The sequence below is a fragment of the Phalangium opilio genome, unplaced genomic scaffold (genome assembly GCF_054372755.1).
Source record: "Phalangium opilio isolate 3A_F unplaced genomic scaffold, DU_Popi_V2 ptg000209l_1, whole genome shotgun sequence".
NCBI lineage: Eukaryota > Metazoa > Arthropoda > Arachnida > Opiliones > Phalangiidae > Phalangium > Phalangium opilio.
In genome coordinates, this window is record NW_028324217.1 from 17,546,742 (window position 1) to 17,571,968 (window position 25,227).

Sequence of the window (25,227 nt, forward strand, 5' to 3'; positions counted from 1 at the left end):
GATTTGAATGACTTTGTTTATTTAGATGATTTGAATGACTTTGTTTATTTAGATGATTTGAATGACTTTGTTTATTTAGTAGATTTGAATGACTTTGTTTATTTAGATGATTTGAATGACTTTGTTTATTTAGATGATTTGAATGACTTTGTTTATTTAGATGATTTGAATGACTTTGTTTATTTAGATTATTTGAATGACTTTGTTTATTTAGATGATTTGAATGACTTTGTTTATTTAGATGATTTGAATGACTTTGTTTATTTAGATGATTTGAATGACTTTATTTATTAAGATGGCAATGATAATTTTAATCATTTTAATGACCTCGTTGATTTGAATTATCTTGTTGATTTTGATTATTTAAATGACTTCGTCGCTCCGAATGGCTTGGTTGATTTGAATTTTTTGACTTTGTTGATTAGGGTTATTTGGATGGCAACATTGATAAGGATTGTCGGGATGATTTTGTTGAATAGGATTATTGGGTTGAAATTTTTCATTAGGATTATTGGGTTGAAATTTTTGATTTGGATGATTTGAATGACTATGTAGATATTTGATTTAAGTGGCTAGGGTGATTTGAATGACAATCGTGATTTGAGTGACAATCGTGATTTGAGTGACTAGGGTGATTTGAGTGACTAGGGTGATTTGAGTGTTTTCTGCGAGATTTGAGGAACCGACGGTAACTTTGATTTCTATAAAAAGGAACGTCTTTAAAAATTAAATTTCTTAAAGTGCACATTGACATATTAACGTTTCAAAATTTGTTTGAAAATATTTAATAATCTGTAACGCCTACAGTACAGTAGTTTTAGTAGGTTAATTTTTAATCATAATTGACAAAGTCAGTTATTTTCATTGAATTAAGCTTACAACCACAATTATTTGAATTAAGTGGCTATTATTTTAATAGTCTGTAGCATTGTGCATTACGTCGTCGAAGTCCAAGGTATTTTGCGTTGCGTTGATGAACTGTCAGTTCATTCTTTCCCAATCATCGAAAATGATCCACTCCTATCTAGCTCCTACAAACCTATTAATCAAATCCTATGAAAAACATTAACATGTACAAAAATGGGCCAAGCCTCGCCTCGTGACCTCTCCGCCGTAAAACGTTCTGAGATCCCATGTAGAGCCAAGTCTGCCTTTTGTTCTCATTCAATCGCCAATTGAACAATTATGTTATAAATTAAGTCCTTTTCCAAATTAATAACCAATATTCTTTGACTCTATCATTATTATACATCTTTGTTCGTATCAAAAATATCGTGACTTGGCAATCGCAGGTAAGTAATATTAAATGGAAGTCGAGGGGATATTCACTAAATCGTTGCTGATTTTAAAATAATCGAAGGGATATTCACTAAATCGTTGCCTATTTTAAAATAATCGAAGGGGATGATCTGCGCTTGCCAAGTCACCATATTTTTGATACGAACAAAGATGTATAATAATGACAGAGTCAAAGAATATTGGTTATTAATTTGGAAAAGGACTTAATTTATAACATAACTGTTCAATTGGCGATTGAATGAGAACAAAAGGCAGACTTGGCTCTACAGGGGATCTCAGAACGTTTTACGGCGGAGAGGTCACGAGGCGAGGCTTGGCCCATTTTTGTACATGTTAATGTTTTTCATAGGATCTCACTTCTTTTTGTAGACCCTCTCGTTATACTTCGGTAGTTATATTAAAACAAGACCCTCTCGTGGTACTTCGTTTGCCAATATAATCGCTAACGTTTGTCCTTATTAACGCTGAATTACCCCTTTCGACCCGCAGAGAATATGTAATAAAGATTGTACTCGATATCCTAATATAAGAATGTAGCATCAGTTACGACACATTTATTTTAAACTACTACTCTTATTAGCTTTAATATATATTTAACTTGCGGTTAACTTTGGACCATTACTTCCTTTCATCAAGAACACACACTATTTCTGTTGAAAAGACGGCAGCGCCATCTAGTTTTAAAATAAAGAACTAAAGAACAATTTTATAAAAATTTCGGGATGTTTTAATTTTTCTGTGCTTTATAAAATAAATGAAAACTAAATCCTGAATTTTAAGTTTCTATCTACCCTAGAAGTACCTTAGAATTTTGATGATCGGTGAGTGAGTGAGTGACAAAATAAGGTAAATTTCACCTTCGATATTTCGAAAAGTATATAGGGTAGGAACTTGAAATTTGGAAACTATAGCTAGAATTGACAGTCCTCGCGGCAAGCAAAATTTCACACTTTTACCTGTACCCATCACGAAGTTACAGTGGGCTTAAAAGTGCCACGAGTTGCTTCGAGAAAAGGATGTCAGTGCTCGACTTGGCTGGGAGCACTACCGTGCTCCCAGATAAAAAAATTAAAAAGCTAATGCATGGCAGTGGTGCACAAGCCTTCAGCGAATGTCAGATTGAGCCGTCGTGATTTCTCTATTTAACCGCGAAAATAAATAGTCTTGGTTAGTTCAATGTTTTTTAAATGGACGACGCTAAGTTTAGATGTGTAATTTAAGGGTAAAATCATCGAAAGTTCGGAAACCGCGGCATACTTAACTCTCCAGCAACCTATAATCGACCTCCCTAATTTTGGTGGTGAGATTCGAAGTTGTTCAATTTCCAATGCGAACCAGTTATTCTATGAACCGTGCTTTTCGCGCTACTCGAGGCGTGTTAAACAAGACATTTGCGAGAATGTTATTGTCCAGAACGCTAAAATGGATAAGTGGTATGTAACCCTCCAAGAACAACGCTATCATTTCAACCTATTGTTTCCACGTCAACCCAAGAGGTACAATAGAATCGAGTTAATTTAGTCTCGAGAGTAACGTGGCGGCGTTATTATCGAAACTAAATTTATTCGATGTATGATTTGTATGACCCTTTTGTCTCCCTAATAGTCTATACCCTGGATTTTGAGTTTCAAGTATAAATCTGTATTTAATTTTTGGTTTCAAGACATGTTAGTGGTGAAATAATTATCATAAGCGCGCTGAAGCTATTGCAATTTAACTTTTAGGGTCAAAAGTGAGACGATGTCGCTTATTTTATAACCCGAGTTCAAATATTTTTAGATTGACGTTGCCCTTTCCATTGCCAATTTTTCAAATCCAGATGAAATACTTCTTGAAAAAACTTTCCTAGCAATTTTTCCAAGCTCTGGGAATCGTTGCTCTTTGTCCCTCCAGTAGTCAACAACAAAAATGTTGTTTTGTTGCGCTTCTTTAGTCGACACTAGGCGCTCTTTCAAATATTCGTCGAAGCTCTTTTTGTGGATGAAATAGAGCACATTTCCCGTGGGCTTTCCAAGCCTTCAAATAGGGAGCAGATAGTCTCCTCCAAGTCGTCTCCTAAATCTTGAACCATGTTGGTCAAGAGCGTGTAGATAAATTCTTTGGCTTGATCCTCATTGACAGTGCAAAAATTTGGATATTCATCCCTCCATACCGGTGAACTGTAGCCTGTGACCATTCCATTTATTATTAGACAATTGGCATTGAAAATTAACATACGATTTCGGAAAAATCTAACCTTTAAAGATGAATGTTTTTTGTCTTGGATCTAGTAGAGCCGCTACCACAAACCTTTCTTCTCTTATAAGATTTGAAAACCTTTCTTCCATAGTTTTTAAAAGATTGGTTCGAAAAGTTTCAAACCAAATAGATTTTATTTTTTTAAGATTGTTAAACAATCCCATTAGCAAGCCGATGACTTTGGAGACAGTTGGGCCTTCGGAGCACAATGACTCTACCGTTATTCTCAAGGCCTTCCACAACTCATTTAGTTCATTCAGTTTTTCCATATCATCATCCTCTGGCAGAGGAATGTCGCTCTTAGCCATCATCAGAATTGACCTCAAAGATTCTATAATGTCTCCATTCTGAAAAATCAACGGTTATGCATCTTATTTCGGTGAATGGCTGTTCAATCCAGGGTGTGCCGAAAATGGTGGTAGGACCGAAGTACAATGAATTTTATGTTCGATTTTGACTCAATGTTCCATGGGATTTCACCCTAAACAGTGTTTTATGGATGACTCCTTAAATATCATTATCTTTTATTCTTCTGAATGAAATTTAAGGGGTCATGTGTAAAACTCGACTCAAAATCGCTTCGGCCTTACACCACCCCCTCTGGAACACCTTGTTCAAACAGCAAGGTTATTACAGATTTTCGTGAACTGAATTATATTTCGCAATTCTTACCTCAACTAGAGAGTTAATTCCGTGGAAAAGAGTTGTAACTCGAAAATCCTTTGATTTCAATAATTTAGCTCCATCAGGAGCATTGGTCACAAACTTTTTGGCCCATTTTCCAGAAATTTGAAGGAACTTTATCCAGGATTCAACTTTTTCTAAGATTAAAACCACATCCTCGGAAAATTAAATTTTTTCACAAAATGCTCTAAAAACCTCTGATGGTAGGCAAGGTGACACGTTCCAGGCTTGTTCCCATTCGGTGTCGTTACAGCCAAGATTAAATAAATTTTCCATGGTTTGTGTTTCTTTGAAATTGAAATGTCAAAGTTAAATGACAGAGACAGTAGTCTCTCAAAGTTCATTTGCATTTACCATGTTCGGCTAAAAAAGCACCAAAACATGGCCCAGGTCTATTTAAATTAAAACTGCGCGATGCATCTAATGCATCGAAATCCAGTGCTGCAAAAACCTGTGAACGCATGAAAATAATTTTTTGAAAAAATATTGTGATCAAGTTTAAACTCAAAGTAAGACCCGTAACAGTAAGCAAGAAGTGTCTAAATATCAATGTTTCCAACATAATCAAATCAATAATGTTGCATGCGTTATTTCAATTCAGAAGTTGTAGATTTTCGTGTATATCATCGAAAAAAAGAGACGTAAGGTATCTTCCATAACGTGAATAAGCCAGTTATCTTTTTTTTTTTACCCGCCTGCTATGGTTAGCTCCATGAGGAAGATCATCTTTTGTCCCACAGTTCGAACTGCCTCTTCAAGAATAGATGCCATACGAGTCAAACACTTCTACATGCATTTTGAAGTTTTTATCTATTTAAGCTATTATTTACGCTATAGAAGTATATATTTTCAAAAATCTAGTCTTCTGAGATTATTCATATTAATCAACATTATTTTAACCTACAATTCCTAAATACCATCTGGGATAATAAAACTACCATACATTGAACTATTTTCAAAATATAATATTTCAACATTTCCTGACCTCCTTTAAATTTCTGAGATTCATTTAAAGCACTTCACATTACTAAAACATTAAAATACCTCGGTGACATTTATTTGAGCATTTTGAAGCATCGTCAAAAGTTTTTCCTCAAAATTGGCTTCGTCGCCGATGAAACCAAGAATGGCTGTTTTTATGCACCATTTGTCGTCAATTGAATGACATGACACTTCAGTCATCCCGCCCCACCGAAGAAGTGTTATTTGAACGTGAGGGCATTTTTCGAATCCAGACTATAAATAAAGTTGACCCACATTAAAAAAATTAGGTACATTTTATGGATCAATATCCTGACATACAATTTCTTACTTTGCGGTTGATTTTGAAAGCCAACCATTTTCCAGTTCCTCATCCAAATACGCGTTAGTGGAGTCAGACATTTAAAAATTCCTAGTTTAGCCCTAACGCGTTTTTAAATAAAATGAAAATTACGCGTGAATTTAATAACCTGTCACACGTTTAATGCACGCGAAAAAACAAGCATACAAACCACGTGAAGAATTAAGGGTACATTTCCTCGAAGATTAAGCTCGTGTATTTCAAAATAAGTTAAAATTTATGGATATTTTGTAACGGATTTTGCCATACAGGAAACAAAACAGTAATTCGGGTAAGTTTTATCATTCTATTATCAATTTTAGTTTATTGTAAGTAAAATTTTACAGAACACGCCACGCTGCATCTAACATTACTCGGAGCTCTTAAGCTTTTCAACATATTATCAAATTTGACTTCATTCAGGGCTACCGTGAAACCTTTTTAAATGGCTCTATACACTGATGAGGATTTCAAAAACAAGTTTAATCATGGCAACTATGGACTTTGCAACATTCAGGAACACTTTGAGTATATTGGACACGTTTCATCAGATCATGGTTCGAAAACCAAGAAAGTTAGAGCCAAGTTTATTTTTTGCGGGATAGTCATTGCTAGTTGCCATTCATCTTCTTGCAACTTGGAACGTCATGCAAAGGTTTAAATTACCTATTATTTTTGTGTTTTTTGGTAATGCTTGGTTCTGTGGCTTATGATGGTTTGATTTGAAATTTTAATAGACTGTTCATGGCGCTTCCTTCAATTTCAAAGCGACGAGCAATAACGTTCGATGTGGGACAAACAGCAAGACGAAGTACCTAAAAAGGTTAAACTATGGCCATTGAGATCAATAGAAAACCAGTTGCATCGTAAAAGTCTGGTGTATATGGTAGCAAAAGACCACGCCCCATTTTCAACTGTGGAAAAAGTTGGCTTCCGCGAAGTTTGCAAATCATTGAGTGACAACCAAAACAGAGAAATATCTCGTAGAACTTTGGTTCGTGATTTAGACAAGGAATCTGCTAGTCTTCAACCGCTGTCGATGGTGATTTATTAAACTGAAATTAGTCGCAAACATTACATTGGAAATGTAAAATTCAAGTAGTTCAAAGGTTTTTTTTTCCAACGTTATATAATGTTTTAAGACAAGTTGGATATAAGGAAATTCACCAAACGTTAGATATTTGGAGTAGTAGGGCGCGTGATTCAGTCTTAGGAGAGTTAGATGCCAATTTATCGACGACAAGTGGTATTTCCGTAATTCCTTGGTGGGCTTTTCATTTTTTCCTGGGAAGCATGATGGCGAAGACATTTTAGGGAAGTTTAAAGAGATGACGGAGGCAGCTGGAATTGAATACAAGAAGGTTATATCTCCTGTTTTCAAATTTCACGTTTAAAACTTTATTAGAACTTCCTTTATCGCTTTAATATTTATAGCGTTTGTGCCGACAACGTCACGCTACCTTCCACTAGTGCTAAAATTTTACCAGGAAGAGGGGCTTAAACAGCTTTTATTCTGTAAAACAACATAGCATAATGGCGCTGGAGGTGGAACTAAGCTCGAATTGCCTAGTCCCCATTTTTAAGGAACTTTCGTTGTCACTGCAATAAAATTTCTCAATGGAAAATACCGACAGAAACGTCAACAGTTTTTCGTGTGAAAACGTTTGCCTTTTACAATTGCAATATTTCCGTGGAGTAGTTTTAATGGAGTGTAAACAAGTTTCAATTCAGTGCCACAGTGGAGCAATATGCTAAGAGACGTAAATGCAATAAAATAAACTTAATTAAACATTAATTTAAAGACAATTTAAAACACTACAACATTTTTTCGTCCTTTCTTAAGGAAATAAAGTATTTAAAATTTCTCTCAGTATTAAGTTAGGACTAGGGCGGAAATCGTTCGGAATGACAGTCCTACAAAGGGAACACTCGTATTGCTTGGATTTTAGTTGTTTTTCAAGACATTTCAAACAGAAAGTGTGGCTACACTTTAAACTCACGGGATCTCTATTCATTAAAATGCCACAAATAGTGCACTGAAATTGTTCTATCACTTTTTCAATGAATTTCTGAAATGATAACAATAAATAATATTAATTTCGCAAAAACAATTCGCTGGCAAGCCTATAAGCGTGAAGGTAAATTATAAGTCTTTTAACGGGTGGGGGGGGATAGAGAATGGTCATTATTAGGCCTGGGCTGGTACTCAGACTTGGACTGGAACTTGTTTTCCCCCTAGAAATTCGCGGATACTCGCGAGTCCTCAGCAAAGCTAGTAACTCTACTCGAAGAGTTTATTTTTCTTGAACTAGTCTAATTTTGTCCATTTCTTCTTCGCGAGGAAACTAATCAATTAAGTAAGAGCTTCTTGACGTCATGAGTTTATAGAAAGTATAGTACATGATGTTGGCGATCCAAACGTTAATTAATTTTTAGGAAAAAGGGGCGATTTCTCATATTACACAGCGCGAACAAGTTTAAACAACAATGTGTAAGTTTTCTTTTTATATCTATATATTTTTTTGGTATTGTCATTAACCTCAGCTAGTTTTGATGGAAACGATAAACCGGGTGGCCTTAAATGAAGAGTTCAGGGGTGTGGCTTAAGATTATAAGATAACTCCTCCTACTGAGGGAATGTGCCTAATTGGCTTACTGCTTAGCGTGGAATTTCACCATTTTACCACTCCCTAGAGAGACAATTCTAAAGATACTAAGAGTTGATTGGGGGAAAGCTATTTTCTTAGTTCATTAAAGAATGGGAGTAAGGGTGGGCGAATACTCGTGACCGTCTATGACGAATAATTCGATCGAATATCGAGACGAATAAATGTCTCGGTATTCGTTTGAACCCATTTTTACTATTCGATAAATATTCGACAACCAATTTGGCAGAGGGCCTTGGTACATCTTTGTACCAAGGTGTGTAGTCAAATATTAACCCTTAAAAATGTACTTTCACTAAAAGCATAGTCATTTTCGAATAAATATTTTGTAAAAAATGGCTACTAACAACCTCCTTTAGTACTGACATTCGCCAAGTATTCGCGAATAATAGGCCTAATATTCGACGAGTATTCGATAAGACTATAATTTCGTTAAGCCTAATTATTCGATAATCGATTAAAAAATCATTATTCGTCTCGGTATTCGATAAGAAAATTTTTGGGTATTCGATATTCGTCTCGATAGTAAAAAGTGGTATTCGCCCATGCTTAAATGGGAGGCAATGAGTGATCAAATTGTAATAAAATATAAACTTACTAATTCGCCTTTCTCACAAAGCAAGTTGCACTCTTCCCAAATCCTTTTATTCACGCTATCCTTTGACATCAGGGCCGCTACTCTTTCGGGTATAACGTAAGGAATCGGTTTCGTTTTCTTCGCTTCGGGAGCATCAGAGTCTTGAGGAGATCTCTTCCTTTTCCGATTCTTACTAGAAAGTTTTTCCTTGCTTTCTTCGTTGGTTTCTGACGATGAAGCTTCATTTAACATCTACAAAGGACATACTAATTAAACTCTTTGCTAAAAAATTAGTACTATTTTTATTCAAACCAAAATATTTCGCTGCTTCCAAATTAATTTACCTGCATTTCTATTCCGAGATCTTGAATTCTTTTTTTTCCTTCTTCAGTCCATGGGGCTGGTGTTGGATCGTCCCTTCGAAGAAGGTAGCGCCAAATTTTAAATCCGGAACGGCCTTTCTCGGGCCAGTATTTGATCACCTACAATTTTAACTTCAGTTAGCTACACCTGAACACTAAATAGGTTCATAAAATACGAGTCTTCATGTTATTTCTTCACCTTATAGATTCCATCGTAGCGATAACCTTTCTCAGGACAATACTTGGATTGTTTAAAACCTTTGAAACCTCTTAAAACCCTAATGGGTTTCCCTCTCCGCCAGTCTTTTGCTTCGGCTCCCTCCTTATCATTAAACGGCGCTGCGCAACTTTTGGCTAACGCTCTAGCAGAAGCGCATGACATACGAAGTGATTTTCTATTATGCATAACATAGCGGCCGTCTTATACGGAAAGCTTTTACCATCAAGGGGGTGGGGAATGTCAGCCCCCTTTCCAACTTTATTTTTCCTCTCGCGCCGAGAAATCCAAGCGGGTGGGGTTCGGGTGGATTTTGTAGGTGCGTACGCATATATCACCGTCTAGAAATAGTTCCCCTTATTCTCGCCAGACGGCAACCCTAATAAATCGATGCAGTTCTTGTCAGTATCCCCCTTAGGTGGCTAGTGCCGACTCAAATAAAAATCTTTCCGTATGAGACGGGTCTACCAAAGAGTCTAGAAAATCACTTCGTATGTCATGCGCTTCTGGCTCTAGAAAGGTAATTAAATATTTTATGGTTATTTAAATGATCGCGACTATCAACTAATGTTAACCATAAAGTGCTAATAGCGTGTAAATCTGTCATTAAATTTGAAATTAGTTTCTCAAGATAGAATATGAAAATAATACATTTCATATACACTATAAAACAGTGATGTATACCGATGACTAATATCACAATTTTACTGTTTAATCGGTTCGAGGTTCATTTTATTTAAGGCGGTTAAAAAGATAAATAAATCAGTCCAAATCAGATTGACTGGGTTTAAATAATCGGTTAAAAAAAATCAACATTGATTCATTTACGTGGACCGTCATAGATTCTCGTAAAGACTAAAGCGACGCCTGGTGAGGCGCTGTCAAAGGCTTAGTGTAGAAGGAAGTGTAAATGGGAAGATGGACTGCAAAACCGAGTGAAGTCAATTCTCGCTTGTCGTTCTCGAACTAGCTCTAAATTAAGCCTCTAGCATTATAAAAATTTTTGGTGTTATCTTGATGTTAACGACACTGTTATGACATGAAAAAAAGTAGCAATAATAACAGTTCACCCGTGTTTAACGCCAGCGCGAACTACAGATCTTTAAACCGGATGGTGACAACATATTTATGATGTCATAAGCTTGTATGCCTAAATTATTTTCCCGTCTCGATTTTCAAATAACAAAACTAAACTCGAATGAGGCTCAGTTTCCATATTTTCTTTTTGGTAGATCCCCAAGGGGGGGAAACGTCACAGTTGGGCCTGCCAATAAACGGAGCCGCTTTTCACCCTCCCTCCGTGCGGGCCGCTGAAGAACTCTATGCTAAATTTCCCGCACAATATGGCGCCAAGGCGGGGACTGGCGAAACCCCGCCTCAAAAGCTCTTCTTTCCCCCGAATTGAAATAGCTCTAAGCCTATACTTACTTGTTATCTCTGGTTAGAACTTGATCGCAAGATTGTTCCGCCGTTCTCTTATTGCCCTCTAAACTTCGGCCTCCACTTCCGGTGTAGTAGAATAGGTCTCCTTCATCCTAAAAAGAAATGAACCTGTTCATATATCCGTGATGAAATGGGCCAAAAATGTTGCGCTTCTATCAAATAGGCGTTTCCCACACGCAACAACAACCACATAAGTGAAGTTCAAGCCGAGTATTTTATTCACTAGAGGAAGTGATATCCCGTAGAAAGGACTGTATGCGGGAGAAAATAGCGACTTAAAGGGGCTGGCCGGAGCTGTTGGGGTGAAGGGGGGATCAAACTGTTGCTTAGCATATTGCATACCCGCCCACCGCGACGGTGGCGCCATTTCTTATGGCCAAAGAGCTGGGTGTTTTCCCCTGAACTAAGGGCGGACTTCACCCCAACAGCGCCGGTTAGCCCCTTTAAATCACCAGTAGCCCTTTTGTGAACATTGCAGCAACACTTACTACGCTAAAGGTGGGTTTCAATAATAATAATAATCTAGGCTTTCTCTATGAAGGTATTTACACACTAAGCCTGTGGCTTGTTTACAATTCATAGAGGGGTGGTGGCTAGCCCCTACGCCACAGCTAGCCTACAGCGCCCAGTATACTAACTATTACCGTTAACCTCGGCCAGTTTTGATGGAAAGGAGAAACTAGGTTAGACCGCGGAGGAAAACTCCTTTTAACAAGCGGGGAGAACTTGCAAACTCTACGCAGAACCCTTACGAAAATAAATCGGTCTAAACATGGTCTATTCTTGCACTTTAAACACTAAAAGAAGTCTTATTTTGTTCTTGATTAGTCTAAGTTAAGAATTGGGATGATCGAAGGTTGGTTTTAGGCTATTATAAGACCTCTATATAGCTTTAGTTTTAAGATGGTCTAACTTAAGATCCATTTTAGGCTTATGATACGTCTTTGCACGGTCTTAGCCAAGAGCAATTCTGGGTTCCCTAAATTACAGACAAACATAGAGGTCCTACTTTTTCCTTTTTCCAAGAGGTTCTTTAGTCCAGTCTAACATTAAGATGTTTAAGACGTCTTTAAGACGTCTATGTTCAGGGTTAAAGATGACATCTAAATTCTGTTGCCCTTGTAGACCAACTTAGAGGCCTTAATTCTTCCTCTTTCCACGATGTTCTTCAGTCCGGTCTAACATTAAGATGTTTAGACGTCTTAAAGACGCCTATGTTCAGGATTAAAGATGACATCTTAAAACGGTTGCCCTTGAAGACCACTATAGAGGTCCTACTTTTTCCTCTTTCGAAGAGGTTCTTCAGTCCGGTCTAAGATAAGATGTTTAAGACGTTTTAAAGACGCCTATTTTCATAGTTAAGGATGACATCTAAATTCTGTTGCCCTTGTAGACAACTTTGGGATCTTCATTCAACCTCTTTCCAAGAGTTTCTTCAGTCCGGTCTAACATTAAGATGTTTAAGACGTCTTAAAGACGCCTATTTTCATGGTTAAGGATGACATCTAAATTCTGTTTCCCTTGTAGACCACTTTGGGATCTTCATTCTTCCTCTTTCCAAGAGTTTCTTCAGTCCGGTCTAACATTAAGATGTTTAAGACGTCTTAAAGACGCCTATTTTCATGGTTAAGGATGACATCTAAATTCTGTTGCCCTTGTAGACAACTTTGGGATCTTCATTCAACCTCTTTCCAAGATGTTCTTCAGTCCGGTCTAACATTAAGATGTTTAAGACGTCTTAAAGACGCCTATTTTCATGGTTAAGGATGACATCTAAATTCTGTTGCCCTTGTAGACCACTTTGGGATCTTCATTCAACCTCTTTCCAAGATGTTCTTCAGTCGGGTCTAACATTAAGATGTTTAAGACGTCTTAAAGACGCCTATGTTCAGGGTTCAAGAAGACACCTAAAATCTGTTGCCCTTGTAGACCAACTTAGAGGTTTTAATTCTTCCTCTTTCCAAGACGTTTTTCAGTCCGGTCTAATATTAAGATGTTTAAGCAGTCTTATAGACGCCTATGCTCAGGGTTAAGGATAACGTCGTACGCTGCAAGTCTTTAGCAGAAAATCATGATCTACATTTTCAGACGTCTATGTTTATTCATTATCTTGTCATATTCCAACACGTTAACAATGCCATTTAGAAAAATATCATGCCCAACCCAAATAGAAGTCTGATGCGAATTAATATTATTGACAGAAATTATTTCTGTGCCATCATTTCTAGTGTAAACAACCATTTTTATGGGATGTAGATTTAAGAAGGCTAGGTCTCCGTTGTAAAGCAATCATCAACTATCAGTTTCTTAACAATAGCAAGGGGGGGGTTCGTGTTTAAGAAAGAAATAATTTATCCTTAATCTAAGCCACCGTCGCTATTTTGGTATGTAATGAAACAGTTGTCTTTTCATTCTTAGCAGCGTTAAACTCGTATAAGTTTTCCGTTCGAACAGTTTAAAAGGTCTAAAATAAGTACCTTTAAAAGGGCAGACTGTAGGTCTAGAAATTAAAGCTCGAGACTTTTTGCTTAAGTTCCAAAAATAAGAGGTTTTTAGCCTAGAAACAGCCAGGTTGTGTAAGAAAAAGGCGGGAAATGAACATGCAGACTGTAGAAGGTCAAAGGAAAAACATGAAAGGGTGACAAGGTTTAAAAATAAGAGGTTTCTAGCCTAGAAACAGCCTGACGCATGCGTGGAAGTATAATAAAAAGGCGGGAAATGAACGTTCGAGCATCGCATCGAGCCGCACAGTCGGGTGAGAGCCTGCCGGTTATGTACATAACGGATTTTTCGCGCTTCCATATTCCCGATTTTAAAAGATCTGTCAGGTATCATCGGATTAATTTTCATACAAAACCTGCATCGTTGGACTAAATTGTACCAAGTAAATATGTTATGCTGTTTTAATAGTAAACAGGGAAAAGTATATTCTATTTGTGTGGCGTTGATTTTACTATAAGGGAAACGAAATATATTTTTAATTTATTACATTGAGTGTCCCCGACATTTGCCAACTATTATGGATGGATAAGGTTAATTATTAAGCTTAATTATGTGATACAACAATTATTTCTGTTTGTATCCGGAAACATAGTGTTATTTAGCCTGATTTAGACTTAATATTACTAACATTGTAAATGGTTCTTTAGGGAGAGGTTGTAAAACCAAGAGGTTAATTATAGATCCACAGGGCACAATAAGGTTTAGTTCCCTTTAGATTCACTGTTTTTTCAATTAGAATAAAGTTTTTGAAATAAGTCTTCTAACAAGAGCTTTCTATAAATTAGTACTGACGTTTTACCATATAGACATTCTGAGTACTACAGCCAATTCTATGTTTGCACGTTACATGGTCTGGTATTGATGAAATTGATGTTTGAGTCTTACGCAATATGTCCTCGAAAAAAGCGATTGTTAAATGAGTTTAGTTGGCCTTGATAAAGTGCAAGCAACAGGAGACCGTGTCGTGGGAAAGAACACGTTAGTGAAATGGAGAGCATCTTCCATTCACACTTCGCGAGAGCATCTTCCAATCAGACTTCTCGATAGCGTCTTCCAATCAGACTTCTCGATAGCGTCTTCCAATCAGACTTCTCGATAGCGTCTTCCAATCAGACTACTCGAGAACGTCTTCCATTCAGACTTCTCGAGAGCGTCTTCCATTCAGACTTCTCGAGAACGTCGTCCATTCAGACTTCTCGAGAACGTCTTCCATTCAGACTTCTCGAGAACGTCGTCCATTCAGACTTCTCGAGAACGTCGTCCATTCAGACTTCTCGAGAACGTCGTCCATTCAGACTACTCGAGAACGTCGTCCATTCAGACTTCTCGAGAACGTCGTCCATTCAGACTTCTCGAGAACGTCGTCCATTTAGACTTCTCGAGAACGTCGTCCATTCAGACTTCTCGAGAACGTCTTCCATTCAGACTTCTCGAGAACGTCTTCCATTCAGACTTCTCGAGAACGTCGTCCATTCAGACTTCTCGAGAACGTCTTCCATTCAGACTTCTCGAGAACGTCTTCCATTCAGACTTCTCGAGAACGTCTTCCATTCAGACTTCTCGAGAACGTCGTCCATTCAGACTTCTCGAGAACGTCTTCCATTCAGACTTCTCGAGAACGTCTTCCATTCAGACTTCTCGAGAACGTCTTCCATTCAGACTTCTCGAGAACGTCTACCATTCAGACTTCTCGAGAACGTCTTCCATTCAGACTTCTCGAGAACGTCTTCCATTCAGACTTCTCTAGAACATCTTCCATTCAGACTTCTCGAGAACGTCTTCCATTCAGACTTCTCGAGAACGTCTTCCATTCAGACTTCTCGAGAACGTCTTCCATTCAGGCTTCTCGAGAACGTCTTCCATTCAGGCTTCTCGAGAACGTCTTCCATTCAGGCTTCTCGAGAACGTCTTCCATTCAGACTTCTCGAGAACGTCTTCCATTCAGGCTTCTCGAGAACGTCTTCCATTCAGGCTTCTCGAGAACGTCTTCCATTCAGACTTCTCGAGAACGTCTTCCATTCAGACTTCTACAGAGCATCTTCCATTCAGACTTCTACAGAGCATCTTCCATTCAGACTTCTACAGAGCATCTTCCATTCAGACTTCTGCTGAGCATCTTCTATTCAGACTTCTGCTGAGCATCTTCTATTCAGACCTCTCAGGGGCATCTTCAAACCATATCTTTAACAGACGTTGTATAGGACTATTCTATACAGAGGTCTGTAGAACATCTTAAAATCAGAATAAACATGGTTTCGCGCAGGTGCAAATTATTAAGAGGTTTAAGACCTCTTCTAGACGTCTAGAATACTTCTAAAAGACCCCAAAGAGCAGTATTCTAGATGTCTAGAAGAGGTCTTAAACCTCTTAACAATGTGAAAAAAGCAATTGGTCTAAACTGCTCCTAAATGAAGACTCATTATTTTCGTAAGGGAAGGAAATCATTTGTACCCACATTTTCACCCGGTGCCACAGTCCGGGCTCGAATCCGGGACCTCTTGCTGCGAGACGAAAGCGCTGGTTCTTGCTGAGGATAAAATCGACCGGGTAGGATAAATTTATTTGAATTTTCGCGATAATTTTTAAAATTTCCTTGCACTCGCTAGATTTTTGCCCTCAACACACGCTTTTGAAAATCCATCTTTAGATAGAGCTCGGCATTTTCTATCCATTATCCACAAAGTGGTGGACAACCCGATTATTTATAAACTAAGTTGTGGATTATAATACGATTTAACACATAAGTTCTGTGGATAATTTTCGAGTATGGATAAAGATAAAATAACGTGGATAATGGATAGATATTGCCGAGCTCTATCCTTAGGGAACAATGCATTAGAAGCGCAATGCAATAAAGCTTCGCTTGAAATTTCTACACGGAATTTCGATCTACGCTGCACTTGAAAAATGGGCCATTATTTTGAGAGCAATCTAAATACGTTATGATCGATCAACATTATTTTAAGACTAGGCGTTGCATTTGAGCCAACACATCATGAAACGACCTTTTAATTCTAAAGTCAGACACCAATTTTCCACTCTCACTGGAATTAAGCGACTCCATCAGGCGTCCTATTTTTTCGACAAGCCAGATCTTAGCATCACTTTTTTCCAAGATAGATCGAGCGTACATCGAAAATCGGGACTCTACGAATACTAACAAGATCGTCTTCATAGCCTCCAGAAAGCACTATCGAAAAGGCGCCGTCCTTTTCCCGTCCGTGTATCCCAGCAACTGGTAGGCGATGAACGCCAGATCCAGCGGCTAGATTCCTGTACTGCCAGGACATTCCTACTACTATTCCCGGTATGGGTCCAAAATGATCCATGGGCACAATCGTGCATTCTTTAGTTCTTCCGGCGCAAGCCATGCCTTTACCCCAATCACGAGTGGATGGTCCGATGGACTTTTTTTTATTTTTAACTTCTTGTCCGGGTCTGACAATTTTGCAATCTCGGCAGTAATAATCGTCCTCTGGTACCGAATCCAGTTTCGGTTTCAAACACCAGAGGTGAAAGAATTTCAAACAGCGATTGGATTGGATTTGTTGGTCAGGTGCTTCTTTACCACCACACACTGAACACGAACATTCGCGGCACTTAACATCCGGATTATCATCGCAAGTATCGCACTCGGGTTTTTTAAGTCCTATAGGAAGGAAGGATAACAGTGAACAATATAAGCGATATACTAAAATTGGCTGACAAACAAACAAATTGTACTTTTTAGACTAGAGCCGTTAAGCATTAGTTCATTCAAAGCGACGTCTCTATCTGCCAAGAGGAAATTTTCTTCTATAATATACATTTCATCCACTAGATGAATTTTGCAGTCCTGTAGCGCAGTGTCGTCAACTCTGTTGGGAAATAAAAATACGATTGAAGGAACTGAAATGTTTTTAAATCTTTTTTCCGAGTCTTAACATAAATTATTTAGGTATTGTTAAGGCCTTGAATCCAATTTTCTTTTGATTCGACTCTCAAAAATTTCATAGAAAAAAATAGTTTTTTTTCTTTCAAGGAAAGATAGGATTTTATGGGACTTCATCGTGAATGAAAGGATCAAACCATTAATTTTAGGAGTTTAAGAAGCGATTAAGATGAGAAATAAGTGAAATTAAAAACTATAACATCCTCTTTTACTCTAGCGCGTGCGTTAACGGTGGACTAAATTAATTAGCTTAATCAGCAGTTGCTAATTAACTCTTAGCTATAATTACAAAATTCATATTGAGCCTTTGAAGTTCAGCTTAAACGCGCAATTGGTTTAAAATATGAAACTAGGAATTTTAGAGAAAATATCGGGGAAACTGGGGTTGACACGAAATTGGGTGTTGGCTGATTAAAGCAAACCTGCAAATAATTATGATAAACGAGAAAAAAATAAAATACCCAAGCAAGAGGGTTCCAAAGACAAATTTCAGTCTCCTTGCGCTTTTACGGTTGACGATCATATCGTAATAATGTCCAATTTTAGTTGGAGCATCAGTGTTATAATTCACCATAACCTTCGAGCCAGGCGTCACTTTGTCAAATGGCACCTTTCGTCGAGCTCTTGGGCGAATACTTCTTAATGGGAGATCAGCCTTGGTTTTGCTAGAAACAAAACCAAACGAAACCAAAAAAGGGGGTTGGCATTAATTTCGAGAAATGGCCATGAATATGGAGTAGGCAAAGGGGTGCAAATCTCCCCTACTAAGCGTCAGACCCTCACTTTGCCAATCAGAAGCCTCCCCCCCCCCCACTGCCTTTCACTCTGTGAAGTTTTCCGCCATTTTAAGCCACACCTCTCTGGCAGCTCCCTATAGCTTCTGAATATACTCACTCCAGTTCAAACTCAACTGAGTAAATCAGTGAGTCTCCTGTACTGTTTGAGGTTGAAGGTTAAGAGGGTTCCCCGGCTTTTTGAAAAATCCCAACAATTTTGGCCTCCAGCCAAGCCCCTTTAAACTCCTCCTGGAAGTTTTTTGCATCAACCAGCTCCCCAATGTTAAAGTATTGACTGCTTGTCGGTTCAAGAGTTGGCGAGTTACTAATCTCTTCCTTCAAAGCAAAAAAATAAATAAAGATGTGTTAAAGACTTGATGCCATCTTTGAGCGCAAAATGTACTGAAACGCGACAAGGAAAGTCAACTTGTTGTAGGGGAAGCACGTGACTATTTACAACAACAAATAATATAAAGTTCTCTAAAAGGGGGCGCTGCTTAAAATCTACTCTATAATGGTATCTTTAAGAATTGATGCCAGTCTGGGAATTAAGAATATTTTTTAAACTAGTTGAGTATGTATAAAAACTTGATGTATCGATTCTTCAAAATTTTCAAAAGCGATTTTTTTTTTATATTAATCTTCAATCCATTCATTAGCAATTCCCGCTATTGTTTAAATGCGACTGAATTAAAATCGAAATAAGAACCAGAGGTTATAAGGAAATTCTCCTACGCCAACCTAAAAAACATGCATTAATGCAGTCATTGCAAAATAAAACACGAATGCATGCAGCCTGAGCAAAATAAAACATTAAAAAAAGGGATTTCTGAAATGAAATACAACTCCAAGCATTTGCAAAGCAGAAAGATTGCTAAAACGCAGCACGATGGTACATATAGTTATTTGTAATTACCGACAATTATCTTCAATTTGTCTAGCCTCAGGGTCTCAAAACGGTTTTGTTGTGTGTTTGTACGACTACACAGGAATTGATACTTTAAAACTATGGTTTTATTTACAATGATTAATACATGACCGAGGTCCAAGATAGACTGAATGTTAAACACAGAGAGGGAGCCTTTTTATACACGAGAGATTAGATAAAGAATAGACATTAAGCTAAAAGGGGGCTGTTCATAAACTGACCTACTAACAATAAAAAGCATAATGTCTCATCCCCTTTTTTTTATACAAATAAGAATTAATTTTATAAATTTAACTTAGTCGCTGGCTTCGAGATTCTTCCGGATCGTGTTACTGTCCCATTGTCGTCGTTCGGTAATTTGCTTCTTGTCTTTCTCTGATTCGTACTTTCCGGTGACCTCGTGGTATTGGACTCAGAAGGATCAGCTCGTAAGTTCTCTCTGTCGGCATCTTGAATGTTTTCAGCATTGCATGCATGATTGTCGTGGGCTGGCTCAGAGTCAGGTTCCTCTCTATCAATGATGTTTGGTGGATCTATGACGTCCTCTGGGCCAATACTAGATTCCGGAGAGCAAGACTTGATTCTGTGATTGTGATGATTGTCGGGTAGGGGAACTAGATGGAACCGGTTTCTTCGAATCTTTCCTTTGGACGTCTCGATTATATATGATCGGGGCTCCTCTGCTTTCTCGACTCCTGTTCCTTCTTTGCGTAAATCGGTTATCCATACCCTTTTCCCAGGATCTAATTCGTGTAGCTCTCTCACTCTGTGGCGTTGGTCGTAATTTCGTTTCTGAGTTTGCTTCTGCGTTAGTGATGTTTCTTTGATAAGTTCTGCTGATAGGATCGTCGGGACAAGCATGTTTGACGGTAATGAGAGCGTTGTTCGGAGACGGCGACTCATAAGCATTTGTGCTGGACTGAATCCATTGGACGTCGGTGTAGATCGGTACGCCAAGAGTGCCAAAGGGATGTCAAATTTCTTTAAAATGGATTTCGCTGTCTTTACTGCTGCTTCTGCGAACCCATTACTTTGAGGATATCTTGGGCTGCTCGTGATAGATCGAAATCCGTATTTCTTGGAGAATGCGATGAATTCCAAGGTTCTTGTCACTGATAAATTAGTGCCATTATCGCTGCGGACCACCTCTGGAATTCCGTGTCGTGCAAATATATCTTCGATGATCTCGATGACAGTTTTTGTAGTTTGATCTTTCATTCGAGCCAATTCCAGATACTTTGAGTAGTAGTCCATCATGACCAGGTACAGTCGCCGCAATTAAAAACTTTCTCTCTCGCGACGTCTTGTTTCAATCATAAGCCGCAAATTATTGATCTGATACAATGGGTATAAAAAAACGTATCTTATATTGTTGTTTCAATAAATTTTTTACTAAGTGTTTTTTTTTACACTCTCCACTTTCCATTTCCAACTGCTAAATAGGGGGTTTTGAATGATTGGGATGATTTTAAAGAGAAGGTGAACAGTTGAGCATAGCTCGTCCGAATTACCGAATGACATTCCAGTAAAGGGAAAGTGATGTTAATTGCAATTTTCTGAATACACGTCCTCCACGGAATCAATGCCCTGAGCCATATTCTTATGGATAGAGATACCCTTTAATGTTGCACAAAGATATAATCAACAATTGTGGAATGAAACTTCAAATCTTCCTAGGGTGAAGAAAACTGAAGATATGGCCACGGGTGCGACATTCTGTTCCACTATGGTTCGCAAATGCCAGGGGTGGGGAAAGATTTATATCTAGATTAGTGGGCGATTCTTGATGTCAGAATCAACATAAGTCTGCACGAACGTTTGGTTGAAAACGGCGCATTTCGGAGAGAACCATCTAGAAATTCAATGGCCAACCAATTCCCTCAATATGTCACCCATTGAAAACCGCTTGGTGGAGGAAATAAAGGTTCACTGAAAAGGAGAATACCCACATTTAAAGTATAGCAAGGGTCACAAAGTGGTGCCTACATTTGAGAAAGTGGTTGTGTTCATTGTGTTCAACTAATTGGGATTCGCCATAATCAAGATGACGAACCTTTCTCAAGAAACCCTTTATTTACAATTCCAAATTAGTATTATACTAAAGTTCCACTTGTCTTAGCAGTGTATCCGATGGCAAATTATGGTCTTTTTGACAATCAATGAAATCTGCTGAGCTGCACGAAGTATTAAATCCTTGAAGGTTAAGTAAGGACGCAATTAATGCAGAGTGTGTATATATTTTATTGAGAACAACCCAACCAACTTAACAAGTTAAATAAAGAATAAAGACACTTTGCTAATTACTATCCAACATTTATTCTTAATTATGAACATGGTTAGGATAAATACATTTATACGTTTTCAATATTAATTTCATTATGCGATTAATATTTGATCATTTTCCCGTTGGCGTTTACAACCTGTTGCATTCTCTGCGGCATTGATGAAAACAGATTACTTATATAATCGGGCCGCTCACCAACCTCTTCCCATGCGGCCTGGATGATGGTGAATAGTTCGTCCTTATCATTGGGAATTATATTGTTCTGGGATACAATCCTTTTCATAATCGCCCAGACGTTTTCGATTGGAGATAAGTCGGGTGAATTTCTTGGCCAGTTCATTACATCTATTTCCGGATGATTCTCATTCAAATACGCCATGGTGGCACGTGACTTGTGTATACTCGAATTATCTTGTTGAAATATAAATTTACCGTCCGGAAAATGATTGTCTTCGACATGAGGGAAAAACGTATGTTCCAATACATTAATATATTTATCGGAATTAAGGTTCCCTTCTATTCGTGCTAAGGTGCCAATTCCATGTTTTGAAATATAACCCCACACTGGCACAGAAAACCGTCCGCTCTTCTGGATTGAATGAATGTTAGCCGCATCATATCGGGTCCCTTTCTCTCTCCACACTCTTACGTGATGGTCCGTAGATGAACAAAATGTTGATTCGTCGCTGATGACAACTTCATTCCATTCGTTCCTCCAGTGAAGGTAAGCGCGCGCAAATGCTAGGCGTTCTTGTTCGTGCTCTGGTTTCAGATATGGCTTCTCCGCGGCGATACGATTGTGTAGCCCAACGTCACGTAGTCGGTTTCTAATCGTTGTTTCCGACGCTTCTAATTCCATGATGGATTTTACAGATCGAACAGTGGTGGTAGGATTATTCACAACAAGAGCAGCAATAACGTCATCCTCTTCTGCAGTGGTAACGCGTGGAGTTCCAGGTCTTGGTTTGTCTGTCAATCGTCCGTTTTCACCATAAGCGGCTAGCCATGACCTCATGGTTGGCTTTGAACAGGCCAGTTGCTGCGCAATAAAAGGCACACCCCGACCAGCCTCATGTAACGCAACGAGCCTATTGCGTTCTTCCTGTGATAATCTTGGCATACTGACTGGTGAGAGAGTGAGACAAACTGATAGTCTTTATATAACAATTTAAGGTAAGAAATATATTCTAACATATATTTGTTCTATCAGTTTGTCTCACTCTCTCACCAGTCAGTATGCCAAGATTATCACAGGAAGAACGCAATAGGCTCGTTGCGTTACATGAGGCTGGTAGGGGTATTCCTTTTATTGCGCAGCAACTGGGCTGTTCAAAGCCAACCGTGATGTCATGGCTAGCCGCTTATGGTGAAAATGGGCGATTGACAGAAAAACCAAGACCTAAAACTCCACGCGTTACCACTGCAGAAGAAGACGACGTTATTGCTGCTCTTGTTGTGAATAATCCTACCACCACTGTTCGATCTGTAAAATCCATCATGGAATTGGAAGCGTCGGAAACAACGATTAGAAACCGATTACGTGACGTTGGGCTACACAGTCGTATCGCCGCGGAGAAGCCATATCTCAAACCAGAGCACGAACAAGAACGCCTAGCATTTGCGCGCGCTCACCTTCACTGGAGGAACGAATGGAATGAAGTTGTCATCAGCGACGAATCAACATTTTGTTCATCTACGGACCATCACGTAAGAGTGTGGAGAGAGAAAGGGAGCCGATATGATGCGACTAACATTCATTCAATCCAGAATAGCGGACGGTTTTCTGTGCCATTGTGGGGTTATATTTCAAAACATGGAATTGGCACCTTAGCGCGAATAGAAGGGCACCTTAATTCCGATAAATATATTGATGTATTGGAACATACGTTTTTCCCTCATGTCGTAGACAATCATTTTCCGGACGGTAAATTTATATTTCATCAAGATAATTCGAGTATACACAAGTCACGTGCAACCATGGCGTATTTGAATGAGAATCATCCGGAAATAGATCTAATGAACTGGCCAAGAAATTCACCCGACTTATCTCCAATCGAAAACGTCTGGGCGATTATGAAAAGGATTGTATTCCAGAACAAAATAATTTCCAATGATAAGGACGAACTATTCACCATCATCCAGGCCGCATGGGAAGAGGTTGGTGAGCGGCCCGATTATATAAACAATCTGTTTTCATCCATGCCGCAGAGAATGCAACAGGTTGTAAGCGCCAACGGTAAAATGAACAAATATTAATCGCGTAATGAAATTAAAAATGAAAACGTATTAATGTATTTATCCTAACCATGTTCATAATTAAGAATAAATGTTGGATAGTAATTAGCAAAGTGTTTTTATTCTTTATTTAACTTGTTAAGTTGGTTGGGTTGTTCTCCATAAAATATATACACACTCTGCATTAATTGCGTCCTTACTTAACCTTCAAGGATTAAATACTTCGTGCAGCTCAGCAGATTCCATTGATTGTCAAAAAGACCATAATTTGCCATCGGATACACTGCTAAGACTAGTGGAACTTTAGTATAATACTAATTTCGCGTTGTAATTAAAGTGTTTCTTGAGAAAGGTTCGTCATCTTGATTATGGCGAATCCCAATTAGTTGAACACAATGAACACAACCACTTTCTCAAATGTAGGCACCACTTTGTGACCCATGCTATACTTTGAATGTGGGTATTCTCCTTTCAGTGAACCTTTATTTCCTCCACCAAGCGGTTTTCAATGGGTGACATATTGAGGGAATTGGTTGGCCATTGAATTTCTAGATGGTTCTCTCCGAAATGCGCCGTTTTCAACCAAACGTTCCTGCAGACTTATGTTGAATCTGACGTCAAGAATCGCCCACTAATCTAGATAGAAAACTTTGTCCACCCCCTGGCATTTGCGAACCATAGTGGAACAGAATGTCGCACCCGTGGCCATATCTTCAACGGAGGAAGATTTGAAGTTTCATTCCACAATTGTTGATTATATCTTTGTGCAACATTAAAGGGTATCTCTATCCATAAGAATATGGCTCAGGGCATTGATTCCGTGGAGGACGTGTATTCAGAAAATTGCAATTAACATCACTTTCCCTTTACTGGAATGTCATTCGGTAATTCGGACGAGCTATGCTCAACTGTTCACCTTCTCTTTAAAATCATCCCAATCATTCAAAACCCCCTATTTATCAGTTGGAAATGGAAAGTGGAGAGTGAAAAAAAAACACTTTGTAAAAAATTTATTGAAACAACAATATAAGATACGTTTTTTTATACCCATTGTATCAGATCAATAATTTGCGGCTTATGATTGAAACAAGACGTCGCGAGAGAGAAAGTTTTTAATTGCGGCGACTGTACCATTTTCCTCCATGATGTAGCATATCTATGGAAACTGCTTGCCATGGTCGTTCGGGTAAGCTTGTTGGCTTTAAGGGCTCATGAAAGTTGACTAATTCTTTGAGACAGCGTTCGAATCTTCTCACTTTATTTTCGATTTCCCGTGAAATTCCTGGCCACCAGACGGATTGTTTGGCTCGTTCTCGACATTTGACGATTCCCATGTGGCCTTGATGAATTCGATCCATTATTTCTGGACGCATGGAACTTGGAATGAGCAGTCTGCTGCCTTTCATGATGATTCCGTCTTGGATGGTGATTTCATGTCTGTAGCTGAAGTAGTCATTACAACTACTGTGAACGCGTTTTTTCTCTGGCCATCCATGTTCGAGATAACGTTGTAACGTTTTGCATGTAGAATCTTCCTGTTGTTTATGAAGAATTTCAGCAAGCCTTGGATCTGTAGTGGGTAGGTTCATCATTACTAACTGGACATGAGCAGAAATTTCTTGTTGTAGCTCGGTGTCATCGACATCTGTCAACGGAGCTCTAGACAATGTATCAGAGGCAACTAAGGATTTTCCCGGCACGTAAGAGACCTTGTACGAATAGCGCATCATGCGTAGACGTAGCCTTTGCAGTCTCGGAGATAAA

At 38.5% G+C, this 25,227-nt stretch overlaps 2 protein-coding genes across 2 annotated transcripts; both read right to left on the reverse strand.

Moving 5' to 3' along the window:
* Window positions 1–1,621: 1,621 nt before the first annotated feature.
* Window positions 1,622–5,403, reverse strand: LOC149620963 (uncharacterized). Its single transcript, XM_089854657.1, has 4 exons — window positions 5,266–5,403; window positions 4,210–4,377; window positions 3,536–3,884; window positions 1,622–3,465 (listed from the first exon to the last, which is right to left on the reverse strand). The coding sequence occupies exons 1-4, from the start codon at window positions 5,401–5,403 to the stop codon at window positions 3,251–3,253; spliced, it is 870 nt and encodes a 289-aa protein (XP_089710783.1). The 3' UTR covers window positions 1,622–3,250.
* Window positions 4,375–18,084, reverse strand: LOC149620964 (E3 ubiquitin-protein ligase UHRF1-like). The gene is made up of 13 exons (XM_089854658.1): window positions 18,065–18,084; window positions 17,702–17,905; window positions 17,033–17,166; window positions 16,471–16,958; window positions 10,793–10,899; window positions 9,347–9,509; window positions 9,130–9,267; window positions 8,807–9,037; window positions 7,543–7,611; window positions 5,715–6,883; window positions 5,266–5,625; window positions 4,576–4,672; window positions 4,375–4,508 (listed from the first exon to the last, which is right to left on the reverse strand). Exons 1-10 carry the CDS (start codon window positions 18,082–18,084, stop codon window positions 6,863–6,865), a joined length of 1,575 nt encoding a protein of 524 aa, XP_089710784.1. The 3' UTR covers window positions 4,375–4,508; window positions 4,576–4,672; window positions 5,266–5,625; window positions 5,715–6,862.
* Window positions 18,085–25,227: the final 7,143 nt, after the last annotated feature.

Bases quoted from the DNA above. Each gene is read 5' to 3' on its own strand.
- LOC149620964 (XM_089854658.1), bottom strand. From the start codon at position 18,084: ATGGCGGAAAACTTCACAGA. The intron at 17,167-17,701 runs GTATTTTATTTT...ATTTCCCAACAG, and splicing joins TTTGGAACCCTCTTGCTTGG to AGTTGACGACACTGCGCTAC. The intron at 9,268-9,346 runs GTGAAGAAATAA...TTAAAATTGTAG, and splicing joins GCTACGATGGAATCTATAAG to GTGATCAAATACTGGCCCGA.
- LOC149620963 (XM_089854657.1), bottom strand. From the start codon at position 5,403: ATGACTGAAGTGTCATGTCATTCAATTGACGACAAATGGTGCATAAAA. The intron at 4,378-5,265 runs GTATTTTAATGT...TAATTTTCCGAG, and splicing joins CTCAAATAAATGTCACCGAG to GATGTGGTTTTAATCTTAGA. The intron at 3,466-3,535 runs GTTAGATTTTTC...GAATGGTCACAG, and splicing joins AAAAACATTCATCTTTAAAG to GCTACAGTTCACCGGTATGG.